Source organism: Physcomitrium patens, chromosome 2 (genome assembly GCF_059467195.1).
Source record: "Physcomitrium patens ecotype Gransden chromosome 2, ASM5946719v1, whole genome shotgun sequence".
NCBI classification, from domain to species: domain Eukaryota; kingdom Viridiplantae; phylum Streptophyta; class Bryopsida; order Funariales; family Funariaceae; genus Physcomitrium; species Physcomitrium patens.
Window position 1 is genome coordinate 830199 of NC_143411.1, and position 27078 is coordinate 857276.

Sequence of the window (27078 nt, forward strand, 5' to 3'; positions counted from 1 at the left end):
GTGTCCAACTTGTTAGTCAAGTTTTTAAATTATTAATCAAATATAAACATATGTAAAGTTAAATCCATGTTTACGAAGCTTTTATGAAGTTATTCCACAAGATATTATTAAATTTTTATATATATATTTTTTACTTAATACTTTTTATCTAAGTAATTTATGTATGTCTATAATATTACCTCTTTTTCTAGAAAGAAGTTCCATAAGGAGTATTGATTACATCTTGATTCTTCATTTTGATTTTAATGGATGTTGTTGATAAAAAGAATCAATCTTCCTTGCAATCAAGATTCTTTGTTGGTTTCCATGTGTATTCATTAACATTATATCCATGCCAATGTACAAGATATTTCAACCTATTTTGGCACTGCTTTGAATCTAGGACTTCTTTGGCCTCAAACTCTTGATTATAGTCTATTTTTATTTTAAAAAAGTATCATTTGTCTTCTTCTTAATATATCTATTGTCTTGTATGGTTCAAAAAGATACATAAAATACAAGATAGATTTTTATAGACTTTGGAAGGTATAATTGATAAGCAATTAGTTTGATCTATTCACAAATAAAAAATGGTTCAATTCTATAGTAATTCAACTTATTATAAGTGCAAATAGTCTTGATATTGTGATAAAATAACCATACGTCATTGCCAATGTGGAAGTGATGTTGTTCCTTACAATAGGCATAGACATTGATTTTTTGTTGAACTTCTTCTAATTGTGTCTTCATTAATACATGTTATAGAATAAAATCGAGATATGTCTAGAATTTTTTAATTTATTAACTTCTATTAATTTATTAACTTTAATTATTAAGAATACATTGAATTTTCATATTACCAACACAATTATATGTAAAATGATGGCTTTTAGAAATCTTTGTGATGTAACTTCCATAGCAAATTTCTAAAACAAGGTTAGATGAATCCTAGTTTGGATTCCATTACGAAGGAAATACCAATCAGTGTAGTAAGAGATCTTTTCAAAATAAAATGCTAATGAAAACCAAAAAATAAGTGGAGTTTTACTATCAGAAGATGGCATATTCAGCAATGAGAGTTTGAAAAAATCCACAGTTGCCATTCTTTGTGCAGATGAGCACACTATGGGCGATGCACTCCTCTTCAAATTGATCTCTTGTAACATCTACAAATCAATGAGTCTTGTTGCTAAATGTTTTTGACAAACAATAAAGTGATACGTTCTCCGGCTCGCACCCACGGTGCGTCGACTTCAAGGTTGCGTAGAAAGTCGGCAGCGTCTTCAGGACGAACCGAATTCACATACGATCCGCTGCCAAGTTCAAATCCCCCCGGAGATGCCAGATGTGGCACAACGCAAAGACACCAATGGTAGTGAGCAGAGTTGTAGTGCTCCTTTCCCAGAGGAGCTGTTTGAAGCGTGTAGTTGTACGATGGACACCCAAAAGCCTTGTCAATCTTTCGTAATGTCAACTTGAGCATCTTTGCCATGATTGAATCTGTGGTTTGAAGGCACATGCACCATTTCTTAGCAGCCATCCTTGCCATGTTTCAAACAGCACACAAAACATCATCAAGGGAAGTGGCACATGGTAATCCACATACCACGAACAAGTGATTCACTGTCGTATCTGCATAAAGCACATTGTTTACCTCGTCTTCGCCAATTGTCTCGTAGTTAGAGGAGTGGCGTTTGGGCCACAGCCAAGTCTCGAAAGGAAACATGGGTGCGTAGGGCGAAACCGTGACGAAGTGCTCATTCTCGTCAATAAGGCGGATGCAGTTTGCTTGTGTTTCATACTGTGCAACATCGCAAAGCAGGCACCTCTTGTGTTTGTCGTAGTACTCTTGAGAACCATGGAGTTCAGCTTGTATGTTGTGGGTTCTGACTGGAAGCGCAATCAACTGGCTGTGTGAGTGCGTCATTGATGCACCTGCTCTGTCGCCCCTGTTCTTGAACACCTGATAGCATACATCCCATCAAGCTGGGTTTATGTTAATACTCGACCTCGCTTGTACGTAGACTTTCGACATTTTGGACCCCCGGTCAAGATTGTGGTACTAAAGATAATCTAAAGAAGAACGTGGGTCAGAAATTGGCAGAAATGGACATCAAGCGATCGGATGTTGCAGACATGAATATACTTGAATCGTGAATCGCTTTGGAAGTAGTTTATCCGCGCTTGGTATGCTTTCAACACCTGCAGCAAAAATAATATTAACCCAGGCTTTTGCAACATAAAGCTTCATTAGTTGCAAACAAGTTTGCAGTGCAGAGCTAGATTTCCTCACAATCCTTTCTGTTAAAGGTTTATAACTGGAGTTACATGGAGAATTTCAGTCTATCTCGTTAAACATGGTAATCCTCGTTACAGCTCCACGGAAACCTCAAAAATAGGAATGAATGTGCATGTAAAGAAGAAACGTAGAAAAAAAAATGCTGAGTGAGTTACCTTGACAATATGAAGAGCTGAAAGCTCTGGTAACGGCAATTGATGGTTGGGAGTTTCGATAATGACTTCGTGACTACCAAAGCCTGGTAGCCGGCACGATCCATAAACTTCGCCCTCGCCTGTAGGTAGTACTTCATCGAAGTCGCAGGACACGGCAGGATATTTATTGTTGATCACTCGGACTTCCCAGTCCGGCGAATCAGCTTCGTCACTTTCACGAATTGCGAACAATTCATGTCCATTTTTTTGTTCTTGACCAGGACAAAATGCACACGGGCCGGAAGTGCAACTCTCCACGCTATTGCTGTCTGATTTCTTGTTGTAACCCGTCGGGCGCTTCCCCCGCTTGTCAGAGATTATGATCCATCTCTGCCGAAGCAGGTCTTGCCTAAGCTCCGCCATAGCCAAAGGACACTGAAAAGAACACTTTCTACGACAGCAGAGATTGAATGTACAAAAAACTTTCTCCTGCAGAACTCCACCCTAAAGTATAATCTTCATCAATTGTGCTCAAACCTCAGAGATCATTGAGAACTTCAGAAGCACCCAAATAAATTAATCTCTTCTGAATGAATAACCTACTTGTGACGCCCACATACAAGAACGTGCTAAGGAAACCGCAGAATTTACAAACTAATGTGATGCTCTCAAAATCAACAGAGTCTTGAGAAGTGAAAGGGACATACTTCTCCATAGGACGCGAGAAGTCCATGATTCACAACCAGCAATTGTCTCTACCTAGAACCGCGAGGCAAGTTCAGACAATCTTTCCATCGTATTCTACTCACACCACGTGTAGTATTGAAATTGACCGAGAATTCGACTCCAGACTCGGTAACGCCACCTTACTCCTACTCCCGAATCGATCGAAAGTTCCACTAGGTCGTGTCCTAATCGCCGTTGTTTCAGAAGGCGCTTTTCCAAAAGAATTCTGAAAGCGACGAGACACGACGTGGCGACAATGCGTACCACAAATGCAACCATAATACTCATTTCATTCGATGCAGGTCCAGTAGCCGAATTGCCAAACTACGCACAACTGATCTGGGTCAGCCCACATTACACTGACGAGGTAAGACTTTGCCGCGCTCATGAAACACACACAGAACAAACCACCCGCACAGGCCAGAAACGTCTAATATTAATGTTACATGTATATTTATGTGTCGTTCTGCGTCTTCCTACTGCAATTGAGGTCCTTTTCATGACAGAGGATGAAGAAGATGTTGAGGGGAAGACAAATCCTTACATAGCTTCCAAAAGTGTGGTTTTGCTTTCTTTTTTTCCTGCCCTTGTCCACTTACTACAATGGATTTTCTTACCTTCTTCATCCATTCAAACATAATAGTTTTACGATGTCGTGCTGCAGCAACATCGGAGTTCCGATGCGAAACACCCAAAAGCTGCAGCAACTGGGGACTGGAGTGAAGAGTTTGTGATACGAAAAAAAGATGGCGCACACCCACCCTGATGGGCGGTTTCGGCGCCGCCAACTTATTGAGATTGACTGTGTCTGTCTGTCTGTCTGTCTGTCTGTCTACAGTGCAATGAAATTTGCAATGCTTTGCAATCCTTCGATTAATTGGTGAGAATCGCATGACGTTAAATGAGTTTATCGGGTGTTGACAGGGTTGATCTGTCCGTATGAATACACATTGTTGAGTTGCAGCTTGATAGAAAGCAGTTCTCACTGATGAAAGAATCAAAAATAAAATTAAAAATCAACAACAATGAAGGAGGGAGGGATAGCGAGGGCCGGAGAATCAGCCCACGACTGCATACTGGTGAGAATGAATATGAGAATTTATTCTCACTCTAAATTGAGTTTATTTTTTGTAGAATGTTTTTAGTGTACTGATTGAATGTAGTGGCCAAAAGACCATTGGTAATGGAATTTGGTAATGGGATTCTCACCAAGTGTGCTAAGCTCAAACCTTCAAAATAGTGTGGGAGAGAAAGATTTATGACCTCTATTAGCAAATTGTGTGGCTCCAATTTTGAACTTGCTTGGTTTAAAGTACCCTCTTAGCTATGTGAGAAATGTTTTTGATTCTTATATTTAATTTAAAAATAAATATCATTATTTTTGGAAAAACTAAGCTTTTAATTTGTTATCCTTGAGGTTGGAGGCACTAAGTAAGGACTTGATTTTTGTCTCCACATTCAATCTTGTAATCAAAAGCTTAAGTGAGAAAAACAAATAGATTAATTGTGCCATTATATAAAAATATTAGTTTATGTAATGGTAAGCATACTAAAATCTTGCTTTGAAGTTAGTTTTATTCTAACAAATTATCTTTAAATAAGTTAAAATTTAGAAATTATTAAATACATATTATATGAAGGTGAATATAGTTTTTTTTTTTTTTTTTTTTTTTTTTTTTTTGTATTCTACTAATATATTATTAAGCTCAATCTCATATATTGATATAATATTTTTTTTATGAACCAAGTATGAAATTTAAATATTCTTATATTTTAAATTAAAATCTATTATTTATAGGATAAGATCTTTAAAGTCCAAATAGTTATTATTGATTTTTTATTAGAATCCACTCACATCTACTTGATAGATATTGAATAAAGATGGAATCGAATGTTTTTGCCAAAATCGATTTTAATAAATTTTGTAATTTCATTAAGAAGATTATTGTTGTTAATTAAAAAAATAATTTTGTAATATCTTACGACTTTTGCAAGAAAGATCCAAATGCTCTTTTTGACATAATAAAGAATATTTTTAAAAAGAGTTAATTAACTAAATCAAAGAATTTTTAATTTAAAACAATATATAACAATATTAATTTTGATTAATTTTCTAAAATTTTATTGAGTCCAATATAAATATTTTTGAGATAATTAAGAGGAATAAAACTTATTTTTATATTATAAAGAATATATTAATGAGACGATAATATTTTCTTTTTTTAGTTTCTATAGTGCAATGAGATATAATAAGCTTTTATATTCTCTATTTAAATGAATAGAAAGAGACTTTAGAAATCAATATATACTTTAGATAGTATGCATGATTTTAAAAGCTACATGTCACTATTTTCAGATTAAAAAAACTTATGTTTTGATAATCTTTAAAATACCAAAGAATATATATAATATTAAAAAAATTATCAACAATTGTTTGTAAATTTTTTTTAATGCTTGAACAATATAGATTTTACTCATCTAAACAATTTCATTCTTGATTGTAATAAGTATAAAGATTTTTGGTTGTTATTACTAAAAACATATTGATTTTTAGATAACGTTTCTTCTAAATGAGTTAGATATTTGGACTCAATCTAATCTTAGGCCTTTATGATAAAACAAATATGAAAGCTTAATTAAAAATTGATACTAATTATTGGATTATACCTTCAATAGAAGTAATATATAAATTAATAGAAGTAAATTTTACCAAAATATAATTAAGGCCTTTTAAAATATCATTCTAAAAATAAAAACATATCAAAGATAAGAATTAAAAAAATGTACATAAAAAAGTGAGACATATATCAAAGAGAGATGAAAAAAAAGAAATAAGTAAGTATGTATATTCAAAATAATATTGGAATTGGCTATTACTTAAAATTAAAAAAAATTAAAGACTCTTAAAACTAAATTGTAATTAAGAAAAAAATTTATAATAGTAATAAAAGCTTCACTCTTACTTCCATATATACTATCTATCTATGAGATATATGGCAATGTTCTATAGGACTTTCAACATGTATCCAATTTGAAAGAAATATGTCTAACTTACAAAATAACTTTCCTATATGTGTGCTATATGGCCAACTTTTTGGCTAAGTTTTCAAACTACCACTTACCTACAAATCTGTATAAATCCAAATTTGCATCTATGAAGTTTTTTAAAAGCTACTTCACAAAATTTTATAATAATTATCTACTTTTACTTACTTCTATTAATTTCTATTATTTAAATAATTACTAGAATTGATATATATATATATATATATATATATATATATTATAACATGGCTATAAGATAAAATAGTAAAATATAAATTATAATTTAAAATAATATGAATAAAAGATAGGGAGTTAATAAATAAATTCAGTATTATATTTGTATTTTTATAAAGAATCTTCTACTTACTTTATAAGACAATAAATAAGACAAAGTAAAGTAGATAAAGAAACAAATAAGATAGGCATTTTGAAGAAAGAATCAAGATTAGATTCTAGCAAAAATTACTTTAAAAAAATAAAAATTGATATTTAAAGAAGGCTAATTTTGAACAAAGTTCAAAACTAAATTTAGAGACAAAAAGTTACATATCCACAATAAATCCATTTTTTTGTTGATTAAAGAATAAAATTAAAAAAAAGATACACTAATATTTAATTAAAAATTTATTTTGAGTTATTTAAATTAATATTTAATTTTTTAGAGTTTTTCAAAATAAAAAGTGATTTAAGAAGTTTAGATGTTTGAGAAATGAAAGGGAGTTTATAAGTTTAAGAATTATGTAATAGTTTCAATATATTAAAAAATAAATTTTAAAAAATTTGTGCATATATTTGTTTTAAATCTCTTTTATGAATTTAAATTTGATTTAATAATTAAATCAAAGGTTATTGAAATCTAACTAGTTTAAAATTTTAGAATTTGGATTTAAAAATCAATGAAGATTTTTTTAATCTTAAGTAATTTTTAAATTAAACTAATATATATTTTTGTAACAGATGTCAAGGACATGAATCTCAAAGAAAAAAAACTCAATACATTCTTGTGTCACTTGAAAAAATTAAAAAAGTCACTCAAAGATGGTAATATATTAAATTAGAATGACCATTGTCAAAGACAAGAAGATTAGAAAGTCTTGAAACAAGACTAAAGACTAAAAAGACATTGATTAGAGTGAAGAAGGCTTCACTCTTGCCTCCATATATACTATCTAACTAGAAGCTATGTTATAATGTTCTATGGGACCATTGATGTATTTTAACACAACTATATAGTGAAAATATAATAAAAAATGAATTTCTAATTAATTTTTAATCATCTTTGCTCAATATTAATTTAAGATATTTAAATATGGTTTTTATAAAAGCCTTTTATTTTATTTTCTTATCTTAATAGCTAGTAGATTAAAGGTTGGTTAGTAATTTTACCTTTTAGATTGTAGAATTTCTTTTAGTACCTTAGAAAGGCCATAAATTAATAAAAATAGGATAAAAGAGATAAATAATTAATATAATTGATACTAGAATTAAGTTGAAGGTAGGATCGGGCTAAAAAATCCCTAAGATAGGTTAGATTAATACTTAGAGATTGACCATTTGTTGAATAAGATTGAATTCAAATCTCTAGCGACTAAAATGGCCATTTAGGGCAAAGTAGAGAGGCATTTGAAGATCAACAATTGAAATTTGTGAATTAGCTTTAAACTTATTCTAAAGGTATAAGGATTTTTTTATAGGATTTAGAATGACTTTGCAATTGTTGTTCAAAGTTAGGGTTTGTGTCAATAGCTTAGGATTTGTGCAATACATTTAGAGCTAGCACTCTTGGTTAGTTCATGCAATTGGTGTCACATCTATGATTTAAAATTTGATAATACTTAGTTTATTTGGTGTAGTAAGAGTGTATAAAATTTTATATTAATCTAATAATCCAATTGAGAGATATTTGGATTTGGTACAAGAAGGTATCAAAAATTGGCAGTTTGGAGTTGGATAAGATTTCTATGATATGTGAAGATGTATTAGTTGGAACAAGGTGAGATTTGACATAATTCTAGAAAACTTCAAGATCAAGATATATAATGATTTTGAATTGAATTTCTAAATAAAACAATATGTATTATAACACTGCCAATACATATTGACTTTATAAGATACATGTTTTAACTTGCAAGGTAAATTATTTATATTTATACTATATAATTAGTTTATTTCACAAGCTATCAATATGTGTGATATGTAGCTAATTTTTTGGCCAAGTTTCTAACCTACCAATCAACAATAAATATGTGTAAAATCAAAGCTTCTTTCATATATTTTTTAAGAAGCTTTTTAAAAAAATATTATCAAATTAATCTATTTTTATGTACTTCTATTTAATCATATAGATAATAATTGGAATAAATATATATGTCCATGATATTACTCTCCCTTCTAGAGACAAGTTCCATAAAGAGTACTCATCATATGTTATTGAAATCTAAGTTGTAGTAAATATGATTTGCTACATACTCTGATCTTTGCTTTCTTTGAAGATGATTAATAGGTCTTCTCAGCCATTGATAATGTCTCATATCAAGGCAAGAAGACCACCTTATTATTTAATTGTTGTTGAGGCCGTCATAACTCTTTACAAATATAACATTTTAAACATCATCAAGAATCATTCCTACTTCTAATAAAATCACCAAACATTGAAAGTCTCTTCCAAGGTTGTGATATCAAATATTTTGTAACTTGCCATTTATTTAAAAAAGAATATATTATTCTTAAGGATCTTCATCTTGATTATGTTGTCTTAAAGGTTGTAACAATTATAATGTCTCATCTAATAAGTCAACAGATGATAGTTCTTGAGTTGAATTTGCTAATTATTAATTCTCTATCTTCTTACCACTACAAATATACAAAAGCTACAAAAAAAGATAGAAGATAGAATTGTATTTTTTTTGGATCTTATTTCTTTTATAATAAAGATTTACTATTTTTTATCTTAATTTTGATGGATGTTGTCAATGAAGAGCATCAATCTTCTTTGTTGTATTTGCAAGATTTTTTTATTGATTTTCATGTGTATTTATTAATAACATATTTATGTTAATAAAAAAAACATTCTAACCTATTTTGGCACCACCTTAAATCTAAGACTTCTTCTACCTTAAATTCTTAATTCTTATCTACTTTTATAAAAAAAAGGGTGGCATTTTTCTTCTTTCTAAAATATTTATTGTCTTATATGACTCAAGAAGAGATATATAGAATATGGGATGTATCTTCATAGACTTTGATAGATATAAATGATAAGCAACATGATTGACTTGTTTACAAATAAAAAATGGTCCAAGATTATAAAAATCCAACTTGCCATAAAGGCAATTAGTCTTGATATTGTCACAAAATAATTATATTTTATTGCCAAAAACAAATTAAGTTTTTTTATTTTTTTTTATTTTTTTTATTTTTTTTTTATTATTATTATAAGCATTTGTATTGATCTTTTGTCATTTTTTAACTTCTTTGAAATGTGCCTTCATTGTTGTATGTAGCTCAAATATATGATTTGCTAAATCTTTTGCTATAAGATTATGAGTTTTTGAGAAGTCAAAAGCATCAAGTTATTGATGATAATCATAATTAGCAAAGAAAGATATTTGTTGCATAGAAAAATATACTATATTTTTTAAAGCAAACTTTTCCAATGACAAAAGAATTGTCTAATTATCTTGTTGATAGTTGATAATATACCTTAAATACTACTCAAAAATTTAATTTATGTACTTTGTTCATCTATCAATTTGAGAGTAAAAGGCCAAAGATAGTTTTATATCTATTTTTAGAATCTTAAAAAGAATTCTTTAAAGTTTTGATACAAATTGAGTCTTTCTATTCAATATAATATCCTTGGATAATCCATGATATCAATAGATATTGTCTAAGAAAAATTTAGCTATTTCTTACATGTAATAGATTTTGTATATGATACAAAATGCGCTATCTTAGTAAAATAATTTACTTTAATAAATATAAAATCATGTAAACCTGAGATTAGAAGATTTGTAATAAAGTCCATAGAAAAAAAGAGACTATGATTGTTTCAAAATAAATATTGGCTAAAAACATCCATATGATTGATGAAAAGGAATTTTTGATCTTGAATAAATATTACATGATTATATAAAGTTTTTAATTGCCTTTCACGTTTGAGGCTACTAAAAATATCTAGATATTACTTCTAAAGCCTTCTTATATATGAAATATCTAATTGCTGGAAAATCATGATAGACTTAAAGAATAAATAATCATGCTTTGCCTTCTAAAATGTATAAATGTTCCTTGAAATGGAGTAGATTATTCTTAAACTCAAACTTAGAAGTATCATAAGACCTAAAAAAATTATTCTTAATATCATGAATAAGAAGATCAAAAGATATACTTGATTGAATTTGCTTAAGAAATGTTGAATTAAAAGTCAATATTGATTTCATTACTTAAAGGTAAAAAATTTCTAGCTTGAAGAGAATCATTCTTTATTCATTAAAAGATGTATTTCTTTCTTTTGATATAAGATAAGAACGTTTAGATAGGATGTCTTATAAACCTTATTATTTTTCAAATCAATAAATGATCTTGAAATCAAAACTTGATAATAGCATGCTTCAATAGACTTGGCAACAATTCAAAATATATGTCAACATGAAGTACTTAAGATTCTTGTGATTTGTATATATGGTGACTAGACTTAAGGTGCCTTCTAAATAATGATGCTATTTTAAAAATTAATCCACAATTGTAAAAAGCTCATTGTTATAGATCTTATAGTTAAACTTCACTATTAAAAATTTCTTGAAATGAAAAGCTATTAGATGGAATTTTTCATCTGCTTTGATTTATGACAAAACAACACCTATAGCAAGATTTGATGAATCTATTACTATAAAGAATGTCTTAAAAAAATCAATGCAATACAAAATTTGTATAGAAATAAATATTTTTTTAAGGCTTCTAAAGATGCTTCAATTTCCTTGCTCTATCCAAGTTTGTCTTTACATGTCAAATGTGTAAGAGGAGCCACAACCTTGAAAAAAGTTCTTAATTAAGATTTGATAATAATTAAATTTTTTTAAAAAATATTGTATATATTTAATTGTTTTTAGAATCTTCCAATCTATAATAATTTGAGCCTTCTTGAAATCCATCATAAAACCTTTGTTGGAAATAATATATCCTAGAAAGTTAATTTGAATAATGTGGAATATATACTTTTTTATCTCGGCATATAATTTTGCATCTTTAAGTTTTTGTAATATATAACAAATATAAAATTTATATTTTTTTACATTTTTAGATTAGATTAAAATATCATTTAAATAATAGATGACAAAATCATCAAATTTTTTATAAAAAATGTCATTCATAAGATGTTAAAAAGCAGTTGGTATATTTATGAGTCTAAAAGACATGAAATTATATTTGAAAAGTCCATATCTAGTTTGAAAAGTAATTTTTTATTTATCTCTTTCTTTAATGTATATCAAATTGTATGCTCCTCATAGATCTATTTTTGTATAGATCTTTACTAGATTCAGTTGATCAAGAAGTCTTAAAATCAAAGATAGAAGACACATATTCTTGATAGTGATCTTATTGAGTCATTGATAGTCTAGATATATCCAAAAAAATCTATCTTTTCTCTTTAAAAATAATATAAGAGCTTTTGCTAGAGATTTAAAATGGCGCATGAAGTTTTCAGCTAAATTTTCATAATTACACTCTTTAAGTATAACTAGCTTGTTTTGTGATAAGCTGTCAAGGACATGAATCTCAAAGAAAGAAATCTTCAATATACTCTTGTATCAATCAAAAAAACTAAAAAAATCATTCAAAAATGATATAGTATTAAATTAAAATGACTATTACTAAAGACAAGAAGATTAGAAAGTCTTGAAATAAGATTAAAGACTAGAAATGTATTGATAAGAGTGAAAAAGGCTTCACTCTTGTCTCTATATATAATCTCTAACTAAAATCTATATGGTGATATATTATATGACCTTCAATATGTATTGACTTTGGAAGATACATGTCTTAACTTATTAGACAAGTTTTTTATATGTAAGCTATATAGTTGGCTTATTCCACAAGCTAGTAACCTAAGTAATATGTAACTAACTTGTTGATCAAGTTTCTGGTCTATCAATTAACTACAAACATGTATAAAGTCAAAGCAATATCTATAAAGCTTCTGAGAAGCTTGTTTAGAAGATATTATGAAATCAATTTATTTTTACCTACTTCTACTTAATCATATAAGTAATTTTTGAGATAAATATATATGTCCATGACATAAGCTATAGATTGGTCCAAATAGTAATTAAGCTCCTTGAAGATCAATGGAACAATGATAGAGATGATACTTTGAAAGAATATCTGCATTCTTTTTTCAAAAATATCTTAATAATATTGATAGTGGCTTAGAATGTTAGTTAAAAACTTTCTTCTAACAACACTAGGTGTGGCATATATAATAAAAATTGATCCTTCTTTTGCAACATGTATAAAAACTCTCTACCTATCAATAATATTTTAGATGTATTGATCTTATGGATTTTTATTTATTTAAAAAAATCTTAGACTAAACTACAAGAAAAATCAAAATTACAAGAAATCCAATTTTTTTGAAGATTATACTTTTTTAGTCATGATAATTGTAAAAGAATTGAGTTAAAAGGATATCTATTTATATTAAATATTTCTAAATTATTATGACTTCTAGTTGCTACTTATCAAAGAATACTTTTAAAATCAGACTAGACTATTTCAAAAATCTAAGATCCTTCTAAATCATAGCAACATAAAGCCTCATCACAAAATATGTTAAAATATACTAGAACAAAATTGAATGGAATTAAACAGAATAGGACATGAAAGACAAAACTGAGTAAATGGGAATAGAATAGAATAGATCTGAATAGAAAGATGTAGAACCAAATCTTATTAAGAGAAAGGATCCAAAGCCATATCTAACTAGATGCCTCAAAAGGCCCTAGCTAGTCCTATTTATACCTTATCCTACTACCTTTGACTTTCTAGAATGTTTTTAGGTGGTGGACTCTACCTAAATAATTACCTTAAACTCATTTTTTAGAAGATTCTATAATAGGTCCCATCTAAATAATCATTCTAAATTCTTTTTAGAATATTCTATGGTGGATCTTATCTAGTCTACTAACCTAATCCAAATTCTAGAAACTTCTATGGTTTTAATAATCTATATAATTATCTTATGTATATCCTATTACAATTAATTCTCCTCTATTAATACGAAACATCCTCGTTTTTGCTTGCAATGGTATCTCCAAATTATTTCTTGACAATGAATGAGATTTAGTATAGGTTCTCACCTTGCATCATGAATAGGATAATCTTTCGAAAGATCTTTGTACTAAAGTTGTGGACATCCACTACCATGACAAAGATAGTGATGCTCCAAAATGTCGTCTACTTCATATTCTTGTTGGTCATCAATTACAACTGGTGGTGGTCGTAGTTGGTGATGATCTAAAAAGCACTTTGATTCGATATGAAATTCTTTCAATTACAAAACATGGAAGATTGGATGAATCTAAATATGTGGCAGAAGCTCGAGGTGGTATGTGATATCAGATATCATTGCAAAAATGTAGAAAGGTCCAAGCCATTGAGGTATTAGTTTACATATTTGAATTGATGTAGCAAAGGAGAAATTGGCATTGGAGAATAATACCTAATCACTCTCCTAGAAGGTCTTGTATTGCCAATCATTATCCACATACTACTTCTATTGATTCTATGCAGTAAAGAGGTGGTGTCGTGCCTCTTATAAGATCATTATAAGATGTTGTATAAATTCCTTTGTTGTCAGATTATTAGTATCGATAAGATGATAAAGAATTGCTGGCATAATTGGATGCTGATTGATATTAAAAAAAATGGTGAATGATCAATACTTGCTTGAATACTATCATTGTAAGAAAATTCCAAAGACATCAAGTATTCATCCCAATCATTATAATGAACTACTACAAATGTTTGCAGCATGTCTTCCAAAGTTTGATTTGGATGCTCTGTTTGTCTTTTTTTTGGGAATGGAAGATTATAGACACGGCAAGTCGTGTGCCTAATAGCTTGAATAAGGCTTGCCAAAAACTTCCAGTGAAGTATGGATCACGATCTGAAACGATGATACAAGGTAATCCATGGTGATGAAAGATGGTATCAAAGAAGACTTGTACAAGCATTGAAGCATCAATATCCAAGCGTATCACGACCAAGTGAAGTTGCTTTGAGAGTCAATCTAAAAAGATGGCAACCACAATATGATTATGAGGCATCTGTGGTAAACATGTAATGAGATTCATAGTCACTTGCTCTCAACGTGCCATAGGTAGGAAAATTGGCTATAATAGTTTAGGAGACGCTACATTGTATACTTTATTACATTGATATGACTTGTAAGAGCATACAAAGGCTCTAACATCACAATCCTAACTTGCCTAAAATCATGTCCTTAAGATCCATTCTAGAGTCTTCTCTTGTCCTAGATGTCTAGATATTGGGATGTCATGTTCTTCCTAAAGTATGCACGTCTAGAGCTTAGTATTGTTGAGTACATAAATTTACTTCTTGAAATAAAATAAGCCATCATTAAGAGTGTAATCTTGATATTGTATATCGCCTATTATGAGCTGATTGCTAAACATCTTAAAATAAGCATCTACATGTATAGCTTCTTTCCATTTTGTCTCTTTGGTTAGATTTAAAATGATACTATTAATGGTAGCGACTACTGCCTTGTCTCACGATTTGTCCTTCAAATTTGGTCTTCACAATAAGATGTCTAACACAATATGTTTTTACCCTTGCTTATACTTAAGCTGGATAATAAAAAACTACAATTATTTTTTTCAATGAGAATACTGTAATTTCATATTTTCTAGATATAAATCATGTAGTAAGGATTGATGGTCAATCCGAACAATCATTGGTTTTTCCAATAGATAGTGTTGCCACACCTTTGTGGTATGTATAATTATTAATTATTCTTGATCATGTATAGAATAATTGTACTCTATCCTTCTAAGCTTACATGATTCATATGCCATAGGTTGAAGATCCCTACCAAAGTCTTGTTGAAGGATCTTTCCAATTGCAAAGTCAAAAGTATCAATATCAAGCATATAAAGAAGATTAGGATCATATGATTGCAATATTGGAGCAATAATGAGTGCCTCCTTCAATTAATCAAAGGCATTTTGCTACTCTAATTTTTATTCAAATGAGGCACCCTTTTCTAATAGATTTGTTAATAAGGTAGCAATGTAAATAAATTTCCGAATAAAACGATGATAGTATCTAGTAAGGCCTAAAAATGAGTAAAATTTAGAAGCATCCTAAGGAGTTGACTAATCCACCACTGCTTTGATCTTATCTTGTTCCATATGTATGCCTTTGGAGGACATCACATGTTCCAAAAATGTGACTTTTGACTTTCAAAGTTCACATTTTGTTTGCTTATAATAGAAGCGACTATCTTCTAGCCAATACAATACTTCTCATAAGTGTTGCTCATGCTCTTTAGGATTTTACTATATACAAGGATATCATCAATGAATACAATTATATACTTATTTTAAAGATCTCAAAATAATCTATTCATCTAACTCATGAAAGAAGCTGGAGCATTGGTGAGGCCAAAGGATAAAATCAACTATTTGAAATGTCCATAGTATGTACAAAATGCTATCTTTTTCACATCTTCTTTTGCAATAGGTGTTTTCCAATAGCCACTTCAAAGATCTAATTTACTAAAGATAAATACATCTTAAAGTTGGTCAAGAAGATCATCTACATGTAGAAGTGGATATGTATTTTTAATAGTCTGCTTATTGAGGCCTCGATAGTTGATGCAAAGGTAAAATCTATCATCTTTTTGGGATGCAAAGAATAAAAGTGCTTCTCATGGTGATGTACTTTCTCGAATCAGACATTTCTCTAAAACTTTAACTAATATCTTTCGTAATTCTTTAAATTCTTTTGGTACTAGGTAATAAATTGGTCAACTTATTGGTTTGGTTCGAGGCAATAGTTCTATTTGAAAGAAGGCACCTCAATCAAGAGATATGCCAATAAGTAGATTGGTTGAAAAGACATCCTTATATTTTCGTATGAGTTGTTCTGCCCATTCTATTCCTTCGACTGTCTTTTCCACCACCAACACAAGGTTTGAAATTACCATATATATCAATTACTCATGTTGCATTTGCTTCTTCATAAAGCTTGTCCATACAAATAAGTCTTTAATTGTAGATTGTCTTTTTTTTTTTCACTTGATGCAAAGGTACAAAGTATCACCTTGTGTCTTCCATTTTTAAAAGTGATTCTCTTTGCAAAGTAGCTATCTGGCCTAAGAAATGTTGTATTTGAGCCTCCATCTCGGATTGCTTTGCCATATCTTTAATACTGTAATTTTTCTACTAGACTCCACTATTGTAATGCCTTTTCACCTCCTAATTGACTTTTTTAGAGTAGCTTGTAGTAGCCTCAACACAATACCCAATGTGACCACAACAATTGACCTTAGACTCGCTACTAGAAGTAAATAGTTTAACACTCACTCTGATACCAATGAAATAGGACTAGACTATTTCAAAAATCCAAGATCCTTTTAAATCATAGTAATGTAAAGCTTCATCACAAAATAGGACAAAACATATTAGAACAAAATTGAATGGAATTAAATAGAATAAGATATGAAAGATAAAATCAAGAAAATAGAAACAGAATAAAACAGATCTAAATAGAAAGATGTAAAACCAAATTTTACTAAGAGAAAGGATCCATAGCCATACCTGACCAGATGTCCTAAAAGATCTTGACCAGTCCTATTTATACCTTGTCCTACTATCCTAGACTTTCTAAAATGTTCCTAGATAGTGGATCCTATTTACATAATCACCTTAAATTTCTTTTTTAAAAGGTTCCATAGTAGATTCTACCTAGATAACCACCTTAAGTCTTTTCTAAAAAGTTCCATGGTAGGTCCCATTTAAATAATCGTCTTAAGTTCTTTTTAGAATATTCTTTAATAGATTCTACTTAATCCACTAATTTAACTCCAATTCTAAAAATTTCCATAGTTCTAACTATATATATAATTATCTTATCTATATTGTATTACAACTTTTATATATAATATTTCCAAAAAAAATGAATAACTATCTATTATTTTATATTTATAGGTTTTATTTTTTAAATTAAAGATAGATCTTGTTTTATGACAAAGACTTCATTTATAAAATATGCTAAAGCTCTTGAATCTAACAAGGCTAAGGCTTTATAATTTTTTGGTTTTGAACAAATTTCTATTATGAAATAATATGAAATATTTGAAGAAAGAATAATACTTTTATTAGATATTATATAAGATTTCAACCACATAGTTCTTATTGTAATTGAAAAAACTTATTTTTCAATTCATTGTCCTCTTTGGCAACCATACTCCTTATTTTGTGAATGCATTGTTTCTTTGAATAATATTAAGCAGTATACTTGGATTCTCCACAATATAGGCACAAATCTTCTTGACAATAAAAAGTCTTTTTTTGCTCAAAAATAAATTTAAATCATACCATATCAATTTTTATAGGCTTTGGCCTAAACAAATAAGCTTCCAAAAACCAGAAGGTATTTTCATGGCTTAATTTGTACATCTCCAACCTTATCTTTGTTCTTGACATCTTTCAAAGAATTGATTGTTGCATGCAATGGCTTAAGTAATAAATTGCTACAATAAATCTATTCTCAATATTGTCAATAATAAATCTTTGATATTATTTTTTAATCCATATTAAAATTGATTGATAAGAACTTTATCATTTTAATTCTTGTCACAAGTAAGATTTTGGCATTTAGCAGCATATGTAGTAGTTAAACATAATGTTTATCAAAAAAAGTTTAGCTTGGTCTTTCCTATCCTTTTTGTAATCACTTTTTCCAAATATAATCATAAATACTTTCAAGAATGAATTCAAAATATAGAATAATTGTGAATATTTTTTCATCAAATGTGTAAACAAAAAAATGGTACTCTCATAGAAAATTACTTCTATGAATCCAACTTGAATAAATCCATTTGAATATTGAAAAAGATGCAACCTTAAATAGAACTTTATTTGTTGTAAAAACCCTCAAAACATTTTTTTTATTCCATCACACTTTTCTAATATACTTATTCTTGTCTCTCTTATATTTGCAATAGCAAGACTCTTCAAATTCAGTTATAAACTTAATCTACTTGCTTCTCTTCATTGCATAATTTCTTAGTGTAGACTTTAAACTTCATTGTTGATTTCTTTCATGGAAGTAGAAATAGTACCTCCATGATTTATATTAGAAATATGTAAAATTTGTACTCTAAGAGTGTTGATAAGCTTGTGAAGATTTATAATAGTTATAAATCTATTCTCACTTCTACCAAGAGTAGCATCCATAATATTTCTTTCTATAGATAATTCAAATAAATTCAAAAAATTAAATTAGAAGAGAGTAATCTGCAACCTTTAGTATTAAGTAAATATTTCTAGAAAGAGGAATAATTGACCTTCTTTAAAGAAAAAAATACAATGTTAAAAAACTATAAGTTAGTTTAAAGGTGGATAGTTTGCAACCTTCAAGAATACAATAATAAAAGTCGAATAATCTATTCATTTCTAGAACAAAATAAGAACAATAAATTAGGACTCTTGTCAAACTGTAAAAGATATGAATTTTAAAGAAAGAAAATCCAATATACTCTTGTGTCACTTAAAAAGATTAGAAAGTCATTCAAAGTTGGTAATATATTGAACTAGAATGGCTCTTACCAAATACTAGAAGACTAAAAACTAAAAAAGTATTAAAAAGAATAAAAAAGACTTTACTCTTGTCTCTATATATACTATCTAACTAAGAAATATGTAGCAATATTCTATGTAACTACCAATACATGTTGACTTTGTAAGACATATGTCCTAACTTATAAGACAAGTTTTTTATATGTGTACCACATAGTTAGCTTGTTCCACAAGCTATCAACACATGTGACATATAGCTAACTTGTTGATCAAATTTTTAACCTATTAATCAACTATAAATACATGTAAAGTCAAAGTTACTTCTATAAAGCTTCTAAAATGTGTGTTTTTTTTTTTTTTTTTTTTTTTTTTTTTTAAATATTATAAAATAAATCTATTTTTACTTACTTCTACCTAATTATATATGTAATTATTGGAATAAATATATATATCTATGAAAATAGATTGAAAACTTAGTTTTCAATAATTTTGCCAATTTTGAGTGAAAATGAACTATTCAATAAGGAATTATTGCTGCTAAAAGATCAATATCAAGGTTGGAGAAGGATGACAACCGATATTCAAGAAATCAAAGAGATTTTTCTTCCAATTATTAAGTTGGATTTTTCTTTAAATTTATGTATGTATTTTTTTTTTTTTTTTTTTTTTCAATTAGATTCCAATGTGTGTAAGTATATGAATAAGATCAATGGTTTAATCAATAGTTATTGAGCTTATAACATTGCCAAAGGATTGATTATAATTTATTAGGTTTTGACTAGGATTTTAAATAGGATTCTAAGATAACTTTAAGATTTTACTAAGATTTATTAAATTTTATTAGAATAAATTTAGAAAATTATTATAGTTTTTTAGAATTTTATTAACATTTATTTTAAATTTATTAAAGTTTCTTTAGAATTTATTAATAATTTTTTTAATGTTCTTTATGATTTTTGGTGTTTTTTTTTAATTATTTATTGATTCTTTTAAGGTTCAATTAATTCTTTTTTTAAATTTTTTATTTTGATTATTAAATTCTTTATTTGTTGCAAATATAATTTACCTTCCACAACCAAATTTCAACTGCATTCACAAGTTAGTTTTCACATAACATAGCATTGTGATAGGATATCAAATAATAGATAATTCTAAGAACATTTTAAAAACTCTCAACTTATTTTTAGATCCAAATATTTATTGTATTAATGTGCCTATGAAAAAAATTATTTCAAATTATTATTAAATAATATAAAGTTGGATTTAAAAAAATGTATCATAGTATTAAGGTTTTTATTGTAATTCTAAGTAAAAATTAAGTTTTTTAATTTTCAAATAATAATTATAAAATATAAATTCTAAGATATATTTAATAGTAATAAAAATAAATAAGATTTATAATAGAAGATAAATTATTTGAGTAAAAAAAAATAATATAATCAAATAGAAAAATCTAACTAAAGAATATTTTAAAAAATTCTTTGCAATCATAATATAAATCTAAGAAAAAATAAGAATCAATTATTGAAAGAAGTCAACTCACTTGTTTAAACAAAAATGATGTAAATCTAAGAATTAATATAACCAAAAATATATAAATGTAAGAATTATAAAAAATTTATATAAAAATTAAACATGAAACCTAAGATTAAACTAAATATATTCAAAGATTGACCAAGTAATATAAGAAAAAGATATAAAACATCCAAAATTATATCTCTTAAATTATTTAATATATACAAAAGTACCACATGAAAATTACAAAAGATAAAAAATTCTTCAAATATTTATTTATAAAAATATAATTAAATTAAATTAAGTAGTTAAATTTGATATTATAAAATATATACACATATTTATTAATTAGACCAATTAAAAAATAAAATAAAAAAACTATATAAAAAAATATTTTTAAAATCAAACAAAAAGTCCATGTAATGGTAATAGCAAAATTAAAATATAATTTTTTTAATAAAATCTATTAGTCTTATAATATCAAAACTAAAGATTTTGATTTCTTTTAATAAGAATTTTTAAAAGATATAATTATGTTCTTTTATAAAGTTAAGTTTAAATATGAATATGCTATATTAAGAAAATTTTGACCAAAAATTTCTTTATAGTTTAAAATTAAATAGTTTAAAATATATTTAACAAAGAAGAAAATAATTTGTCTTAGTTAATTATATTTGCCAACATAGATTGGATTTTAAGTTGCAAGACCTAGACTAGAATTTTTTAAGTAGTATTTAATATTATAAAAGTTTTATAGTTTTAAAATATACATAAAGATTTGAAACATTCAATATTTTTAGTATTTAATATGATATTCTTTTTATGTAATATCTTTAATAGTTAGATAATTAAAAAATAATAGAAATAAGTAAAAATATATCAAATAGATTATGTTTTTATCAAAAAACTTTAATAATTTTTTTAGACATAGATTAGATCTTTAGATTCTATTAAATACATGATTATTAAAATATATTTTGTATAATTTTTACTTTTAGAGAACTATATTAGGAAGAATCTATAGCTTAATGCTTAAATTATAAGTTTTGTGGTTCTTAAGAAACTTCTACAAGGCCTTCTTAGTAGCTAATACATAGGGAGGCAAGACTATGACCATTTTTATTGTTATCAATGCCTTTCTTGTATTCTAAACTTGATTCAAGTATCTTGACATTTTTTGGATTTGACAAAAACTATTTTTATTTTTATTTTAAAATGACATGTATTCTTTATGTCCTACTAGACCCATTTACATTTCCAAGTGCAACCCAACATATTCTAACCTCTTTCACAAGCCAAACTGTCAAAAGGTGCCACCTTTGCAAACCCAGTGTCCTCCCAAATCAAAAAATCCCATTCACAAGTTGACAAAAGGATTCTGCTTCGCCAGTCTGGGGTTGAAACCTGTCGGTGTTGCCGTGCATTGATGTGGAATATGGATTTTCTTCCAAGGGGTCTGAGAAAACGTGGGACTTCTTCAAATTTAAAGCTGAGCTGTAGATTTGCGGCATCTGTACAAGCCATGATCCGTTGGACTCACTTTTTCGGTGCTCTAAGTTTGTCTTTACTCAAACAGAGATTCATGTCGTCTATTTTTGGGTTTGAAGTTGAGAGATCTTTGCGAGGGCGTTAGGTTGGTTTTCTATTGCTTGAATGAATCAATATTGAGAGTTCATGGTGAGTCTGCAGTTTCAACAGGATGAAGGTTATGCTGATGCGGACAAGGTGTCGATGCTCAAAGAGCTTCTGTAGAGTTAATGTTGGTTGTTGTGATTTTCTTCCTGCGGTTGCAAAGGTTTCTGTCTGTCTTCGAGCTCTCGGCCAGTATCGATCCTGAGGTTATTTGCTGCGGGAGGATGTTGAATTGTGTGAATGAAAGCTTGATACAATCGGTGGCTCATAATTCTCTCGTTTACTGCAATTTAACTGCGAGATTTGTTTTTGTTCGAGCTTCATGTGTGATCAACTGCTCCAATCTCTTTCTCCTTGTCAGTTACGGGTTCTTGCGCACTGATCTATTCGGGTGTTAAGAGTCAGAAGTTATCGTTTGGATTGAGTGTGTGATTAGTTGTGCAGGATAAACAGTTGGTCAAAATCAAACCTAAGGTTTGTCTTTTGATTCTTTTTTCAGTTCTCTTTGTTACCGTCTGCCGGGTCCTGGACGTCCACGCAACCTGTAAATGTAATCCTAGGCAGGAGAGAGTAATGTCTTTCAGTCCTATTGCAAATTTTGGCCTCACTGTTACCCGCAATGTGATGATCACATTTGGATGCCGATCGGGATGCGCCGCAGACTGAGTATTTCCGATTCTCCAAAAATCCAGCTTGATCGTGTTTGAACACACACATCCGTAGTATTCAACGATGGTGAGAAGGGTCATCGATCTAGACAACATAGACGTTATTAATGTGCTCACCTCTGCCGTCCAAGCTGTAACGGATGTCCTCGTCCATGTAATCGTTCCTCGACAAATTTTTAGTTCATTTTCGACTCAAAACTGTCACTATTGAGTTAGACTGCGACATCTACTGGTGGAGACCGTGATCTTCTCATGCGGTTTCAAACGCCGTGTGTGTCTCGGAGGTACAGATCCTCATCGATGCAGATTACTGAATGTGAGTGATGGCGACGATCTGAATAATAGATGGCCAAACTGCAAGACTGACTGTTGTCGTGGGTATTGGCTCTTGCTCGTCTAGCAGACTGGTGTACGATCTTCGACATGGTCTTTTGCTGAAGTAACCATGGCGAATCAGTAAACCTTGTTTGAATTACAGCGAGCTGGAGCCCGTTTGACCTCGAATATTCCATTTTCGATGCACAGAGGCGTTGTCACAAATGTCACTGACCAACCTATTTTTTATGATCAGAAGATTCTCCCACGATTCCTTTGCATTTGCTTGCACTTCTTCGCACTTCCTGTGAGCATGTTGCACTGTTTGTCAGAATCCGACAGTCGCAGATTTCGTCAGGCCGAATAGTCTCTGACGTCCGTGTGAGGCAGCTGACTGAACACTGTGTCAGCACCATCTGTGGGACCAAGTTTGCTTCGGAATCACTCCAACGATTCCTCAGATATCTAATTGGTACGAACTCTAAAAGAAATTTTCAAGCACAGCGTCGCAATGTCTCTCTTTCCAGCTGGGCGTTACAGGTTTCTGGGAATGTTGATAGTTCTTGAGTGTGCTTTATGCTTTTGAGTTGGCACATTGCGATACCTTGTCTTCGAGATCACGACTTTTTGCGTGATTCCAAACTTTGTGTGTGTGTCTGGTAGACAAAGCTGCTCATTGATGCCCAACATTGAAGGTGAATGGTGGCCAAGATCTCAACAAGTGAGGATCACACTGCGTGACAGATTGTGGTTGCGGTTGTTTGCTCCTGCACCTCCGGCAGAGTGGCGGATGAGATTAATCTAGGGGTTTTGCTGGATCAAACAAGGTGAGTTGACTGCTCTGCGTTTGTCAGATCACTCTCATTGAGCTTTTCGACTGTTGCTTATGACTCCAACGGGGCGAGTCGTTTGTTGGTATGGCCGCCGCTTGGGGTGATTCACGAGTATCGACCCTCTATTCATGTTGAGGTTTTGCGGTTGCCTTCAACTTTGTCCTGTTTCAGCGGTTCGTATTGTTTCCTCCTAGGGGTTTGAGAACGAAGAAACGGCCGGTCTGTGACATCTTGCCATCGATGTATCGAACCATACCAAGCTTTGTGCTTGACCACGCCTCTCGTCACAAACTGGTGGCTCAGCTGATGTTTTCGCTGCTGCAGTCGATCGTAAGATACCCCACAATTCTGAAGTGAAAGATCTCTTCATATTACGGTTCCCGCTTTGACATCTTTGTGGTCGTTTTCGCTCTTCGCAGAGAAGCATGGGGTCCTTACCGAAAGAAACTAGTCCACTTGCACCACATGTGATCTTGTTTCCGTGCCCTATGCACAGCCATTGTGTGCCATTCATTTTGATGGCAAAGAAAATAATAGCTCTCGGCGTGAAAGTCACTTTCATCAGCATCGAGCACGTTATTTCTCTGCTGCAGGTATATGGTGCTCCTCAGGGTTCCCTTCTGGAGCATTTCAGTTCCGCCAGTCCGCCGCCAAAATTGTTTAGTCCGACCTTATCCATTCGACCGTGTTATGTGTTCCTGTAGGCCACTGAGGGAAAATTGTTGGCTTCGGAACCCGAGAATCTTCGGCTGCTGGCTATATCTAACGGGGAAGGATATAAACCCAGTGATAGCCCGCTACTCCTGACGAGCACGATATCCGAAAGAACGTCTGATTCCTTCACCGAATGCTTAGAGCGCTTGATGCAAGGATCAAACGGAGTGGACCCACATATTCTAGAATGGGGGCCTCCCCGCTGTGTCATTTTTGACCTATTTCTGGGCTCGATGGTGAAGTTAGCTGATCAATTCAACCTACCCAGGTAGCCGACAACCCTACCCGCAAACAATCATATTAATGTTGAAGTGCGCGCATGTCTTGGTCTAATTTTTGCCGTTTTCTTTGAGCGACCAGTTCTTCCTTGTGCCCATCATAGTACGACGTGCTTGTGCAGCTATATATTTTGGACAACCACTGCAACCAGCCTTGCGGTGATGATGCATACAGCAGTATTGCGTGCTCATGGACACATTCCTCTCAACCTAGACGACACTGACAATCTCAGAGCAGTCGAAATTCCTTGCATTCCTCCGGTGCATCCGTTCGAATTTATAGGAGCCACTCAGAATTCCAGACATGTTATGCACGTACTCTTATCGAGCTATCCCGATTACCATGTCCACGTGCGGGGGATACTTGTGAACTCGGTTCATGAACTTGAATCCTCTGTATTCGAAGCCCTGAATGAGCATTATGTCGGTGCTGAGGGCTCAAAGGTGAGCATGCTATTATCAGTTTGTTGTGATCTTTCGTCTATCATCATGGGTTAGCATTCAAGTAAGGAGCTCAAGATTGTCTTTTTCTGACCTTATCCCTGCTTTCTGCAGCTGCGGAGAATTATCCCAGTTGGCCCTACGATCCCCAAGTCAGTGTTCTTCAAGGAGACTAATCAAGAAAACAATGCAAACTGCTCTGGTGTAGGCAGGGATCCGATTTTACAATGGCTTGATACTCAACCATCGTCCTCCGTCATATACATTTCCTTTGGGAGCATCGCTACTTTAACCGCTAATCAGCTGGTGGAAATGGCTCTGGGGCTGGAAGCAAGTGGCCAACGATTTGTGTGGATTTTGAGACCGCCTTCAGATCCCAGCATGATTGCAGCAAACTCTGAGGCTTACTCGTTTCTGCCTCCAGGTGACTAATTTCTCTCGTGTGCTTCTTTGCAGAGTAGTTTTTGACGAACCCTATAGACAAGTATTTCACCCACTTCGAATCCTATTGTTGTACAAGTGTTTGTGTCAACATTCATTAACTTAATTTGCAGGAGCCCATCTACAAAGAACCAGATCACTTCTCCCCTTTCCACTATCTGAATGAGTTGTGCGTGTGCAGGTTTTCAGGATAGGGTAAAGGGAACTGGCATTATTGTTACACACTGGGCACCCCAGGTGCAGATCCTGCAACACCCTTCCACCGGGGGATTCTTGACGCACTGTGGTTGGAATTCCATATTAGAGAGCATCGGCGCTGGTGTCCCTATGCTTGCATGGCCAATTCAAGCAGAGCAAATGATAAACACAAGGTAATGTGATTACATACATGCCGTGATTTTTGTCATAAAGCTTGTTGAACTTGTTGGGGTTCAGATCTGACGCTTATCTTTATTCCTCCACAGGTGGATTGTGGAGGAGGTCCGGGCAGCGTTCGCACTGCGCAGAGATCCTTACAGCTTTGTCGATAGAAACTCTATTGATAAAGGTGTTCGGCTTCTGATTTGCTCAGAGGAGGGTCAGGCTGCAAAGAAGAATGTCCTCCATCTCAGGGACAAGCTTCTAAGCAGTTTTGGCGACAATGGCCTTTCTGCAAAGTGTCTAAAAAGTTTTGTGGAGGAATTGGAACAACTCCATGCTCAATAGCATCTGTTAGCATTAACCAGAGTGCCAATCAGTCAGATCTTCATACAACTCCTGTATAGTATTTAGGACTGGAGACTGTACATTTCGAAACCAGAAGTATATCTAATCCTTACTCTTCCATCAATCACTTGCGTTCCACAAGTCGCTTATTCTACACAGTGACAAACTTCCACCACCGACAGTACCAGAGTTGTGGCTGTTATTTGTGGTTCAATCTATTTTTGAATATATCCATTCTATGGGAATTGTGTGTAGTATGTGTTGTATACATTACTTGGATCCTTGCAACGGAATGTGCCTCTGTTCATTCTGTTGTCATTTCTCTCAACTTTGTAACAAATGCTTTTTGATAGCAATGCCAATATTTTGTGAGAATATCAGTTTAATAATCGAAGTAAAAAGTTGCGAACTTAAGTACAACTTCTGTTTGAAATGATATACGTCTTATTACTTCGCAGTGTTTGCAGTCATCTAAAATTACATCGGTGATGACAGTAACAATTTTTTCCATTTTGTACTGTTTTTC

The 27078-nt window shown here is 31.1% G+C and overlaps 2 protein-coding genes across 9 annotated transcripts; one reads left to right on the plus strand and one right to left on the minus strand.

Annotated features, from left to right (window-relative positions):
* Positions 1-1000: 1000 nt before the first annotated feature.
* On the minus strand, positions 1001-3775 carry LOC112273639 (ADP-glucose phosphorylase-like). The gene is made up of 4 exons (XM_090256204.1): positions 2434-3775; positions 2116-2181; positions 1586-1942; positions 1001-1462 (listed from the first exon to the last, which is right to left on the minus strand). Exons 1-4 carry the CDS (start codon positions 2833-2835, stop codon positions 1169-1171), a joined length of 1119 nt encoding a protein of 372 aa, XP_090112330.1. The 5' UTR covers positions 2836-3775; the 3' UTR covers positions 1001-1168.
* An 18349-nt stretch (positions 3776-22124) lies between these two features.
* LOC112278740 (UDP-glycosyltransferase 72B1) lies at positions 22125-26806 on the plus strand. Of its 8 annotated transcripts, XM_090256533.1 has the most exons (10): positions 22125-23109; positions 23229-23612; positions 23804-23967; positions 24168-24303; positions 24393-24566; positions 24678-24955; positions 25088-25409; positions 25521-25830; positions 26029-26218; positions 26312-26806. In XM_090256533.1, the coding sequence occupies exons 4-10, from the start codon at positions 24214-24216 to the stop codon at positions 26550-26552; spliced, it is 1605 nt and encodes a 534-aa protein (XP_090112659.1). In that variant the 5' UTR covers positions 22125-23109; positions 23229-23612; positions 23804-23967; positions 24168-24213; the 3' UTR covers positions 26553-26806. The 8 variants fall into 8 exon arrangements, with proteins under 8 accessions (XP_090112659.1, XP_090112671.1, XP_024368203.1 ...); XM_090256545.1 differs by lacking the exon at positions 24168-24303 and having other exon boundaries at positions 22127-23109; XM_024512435.3 differs by having other exon boundaries at positions 22128-23612.
* Positions 26807-27078: the final 272 nt, after the last annotated feature.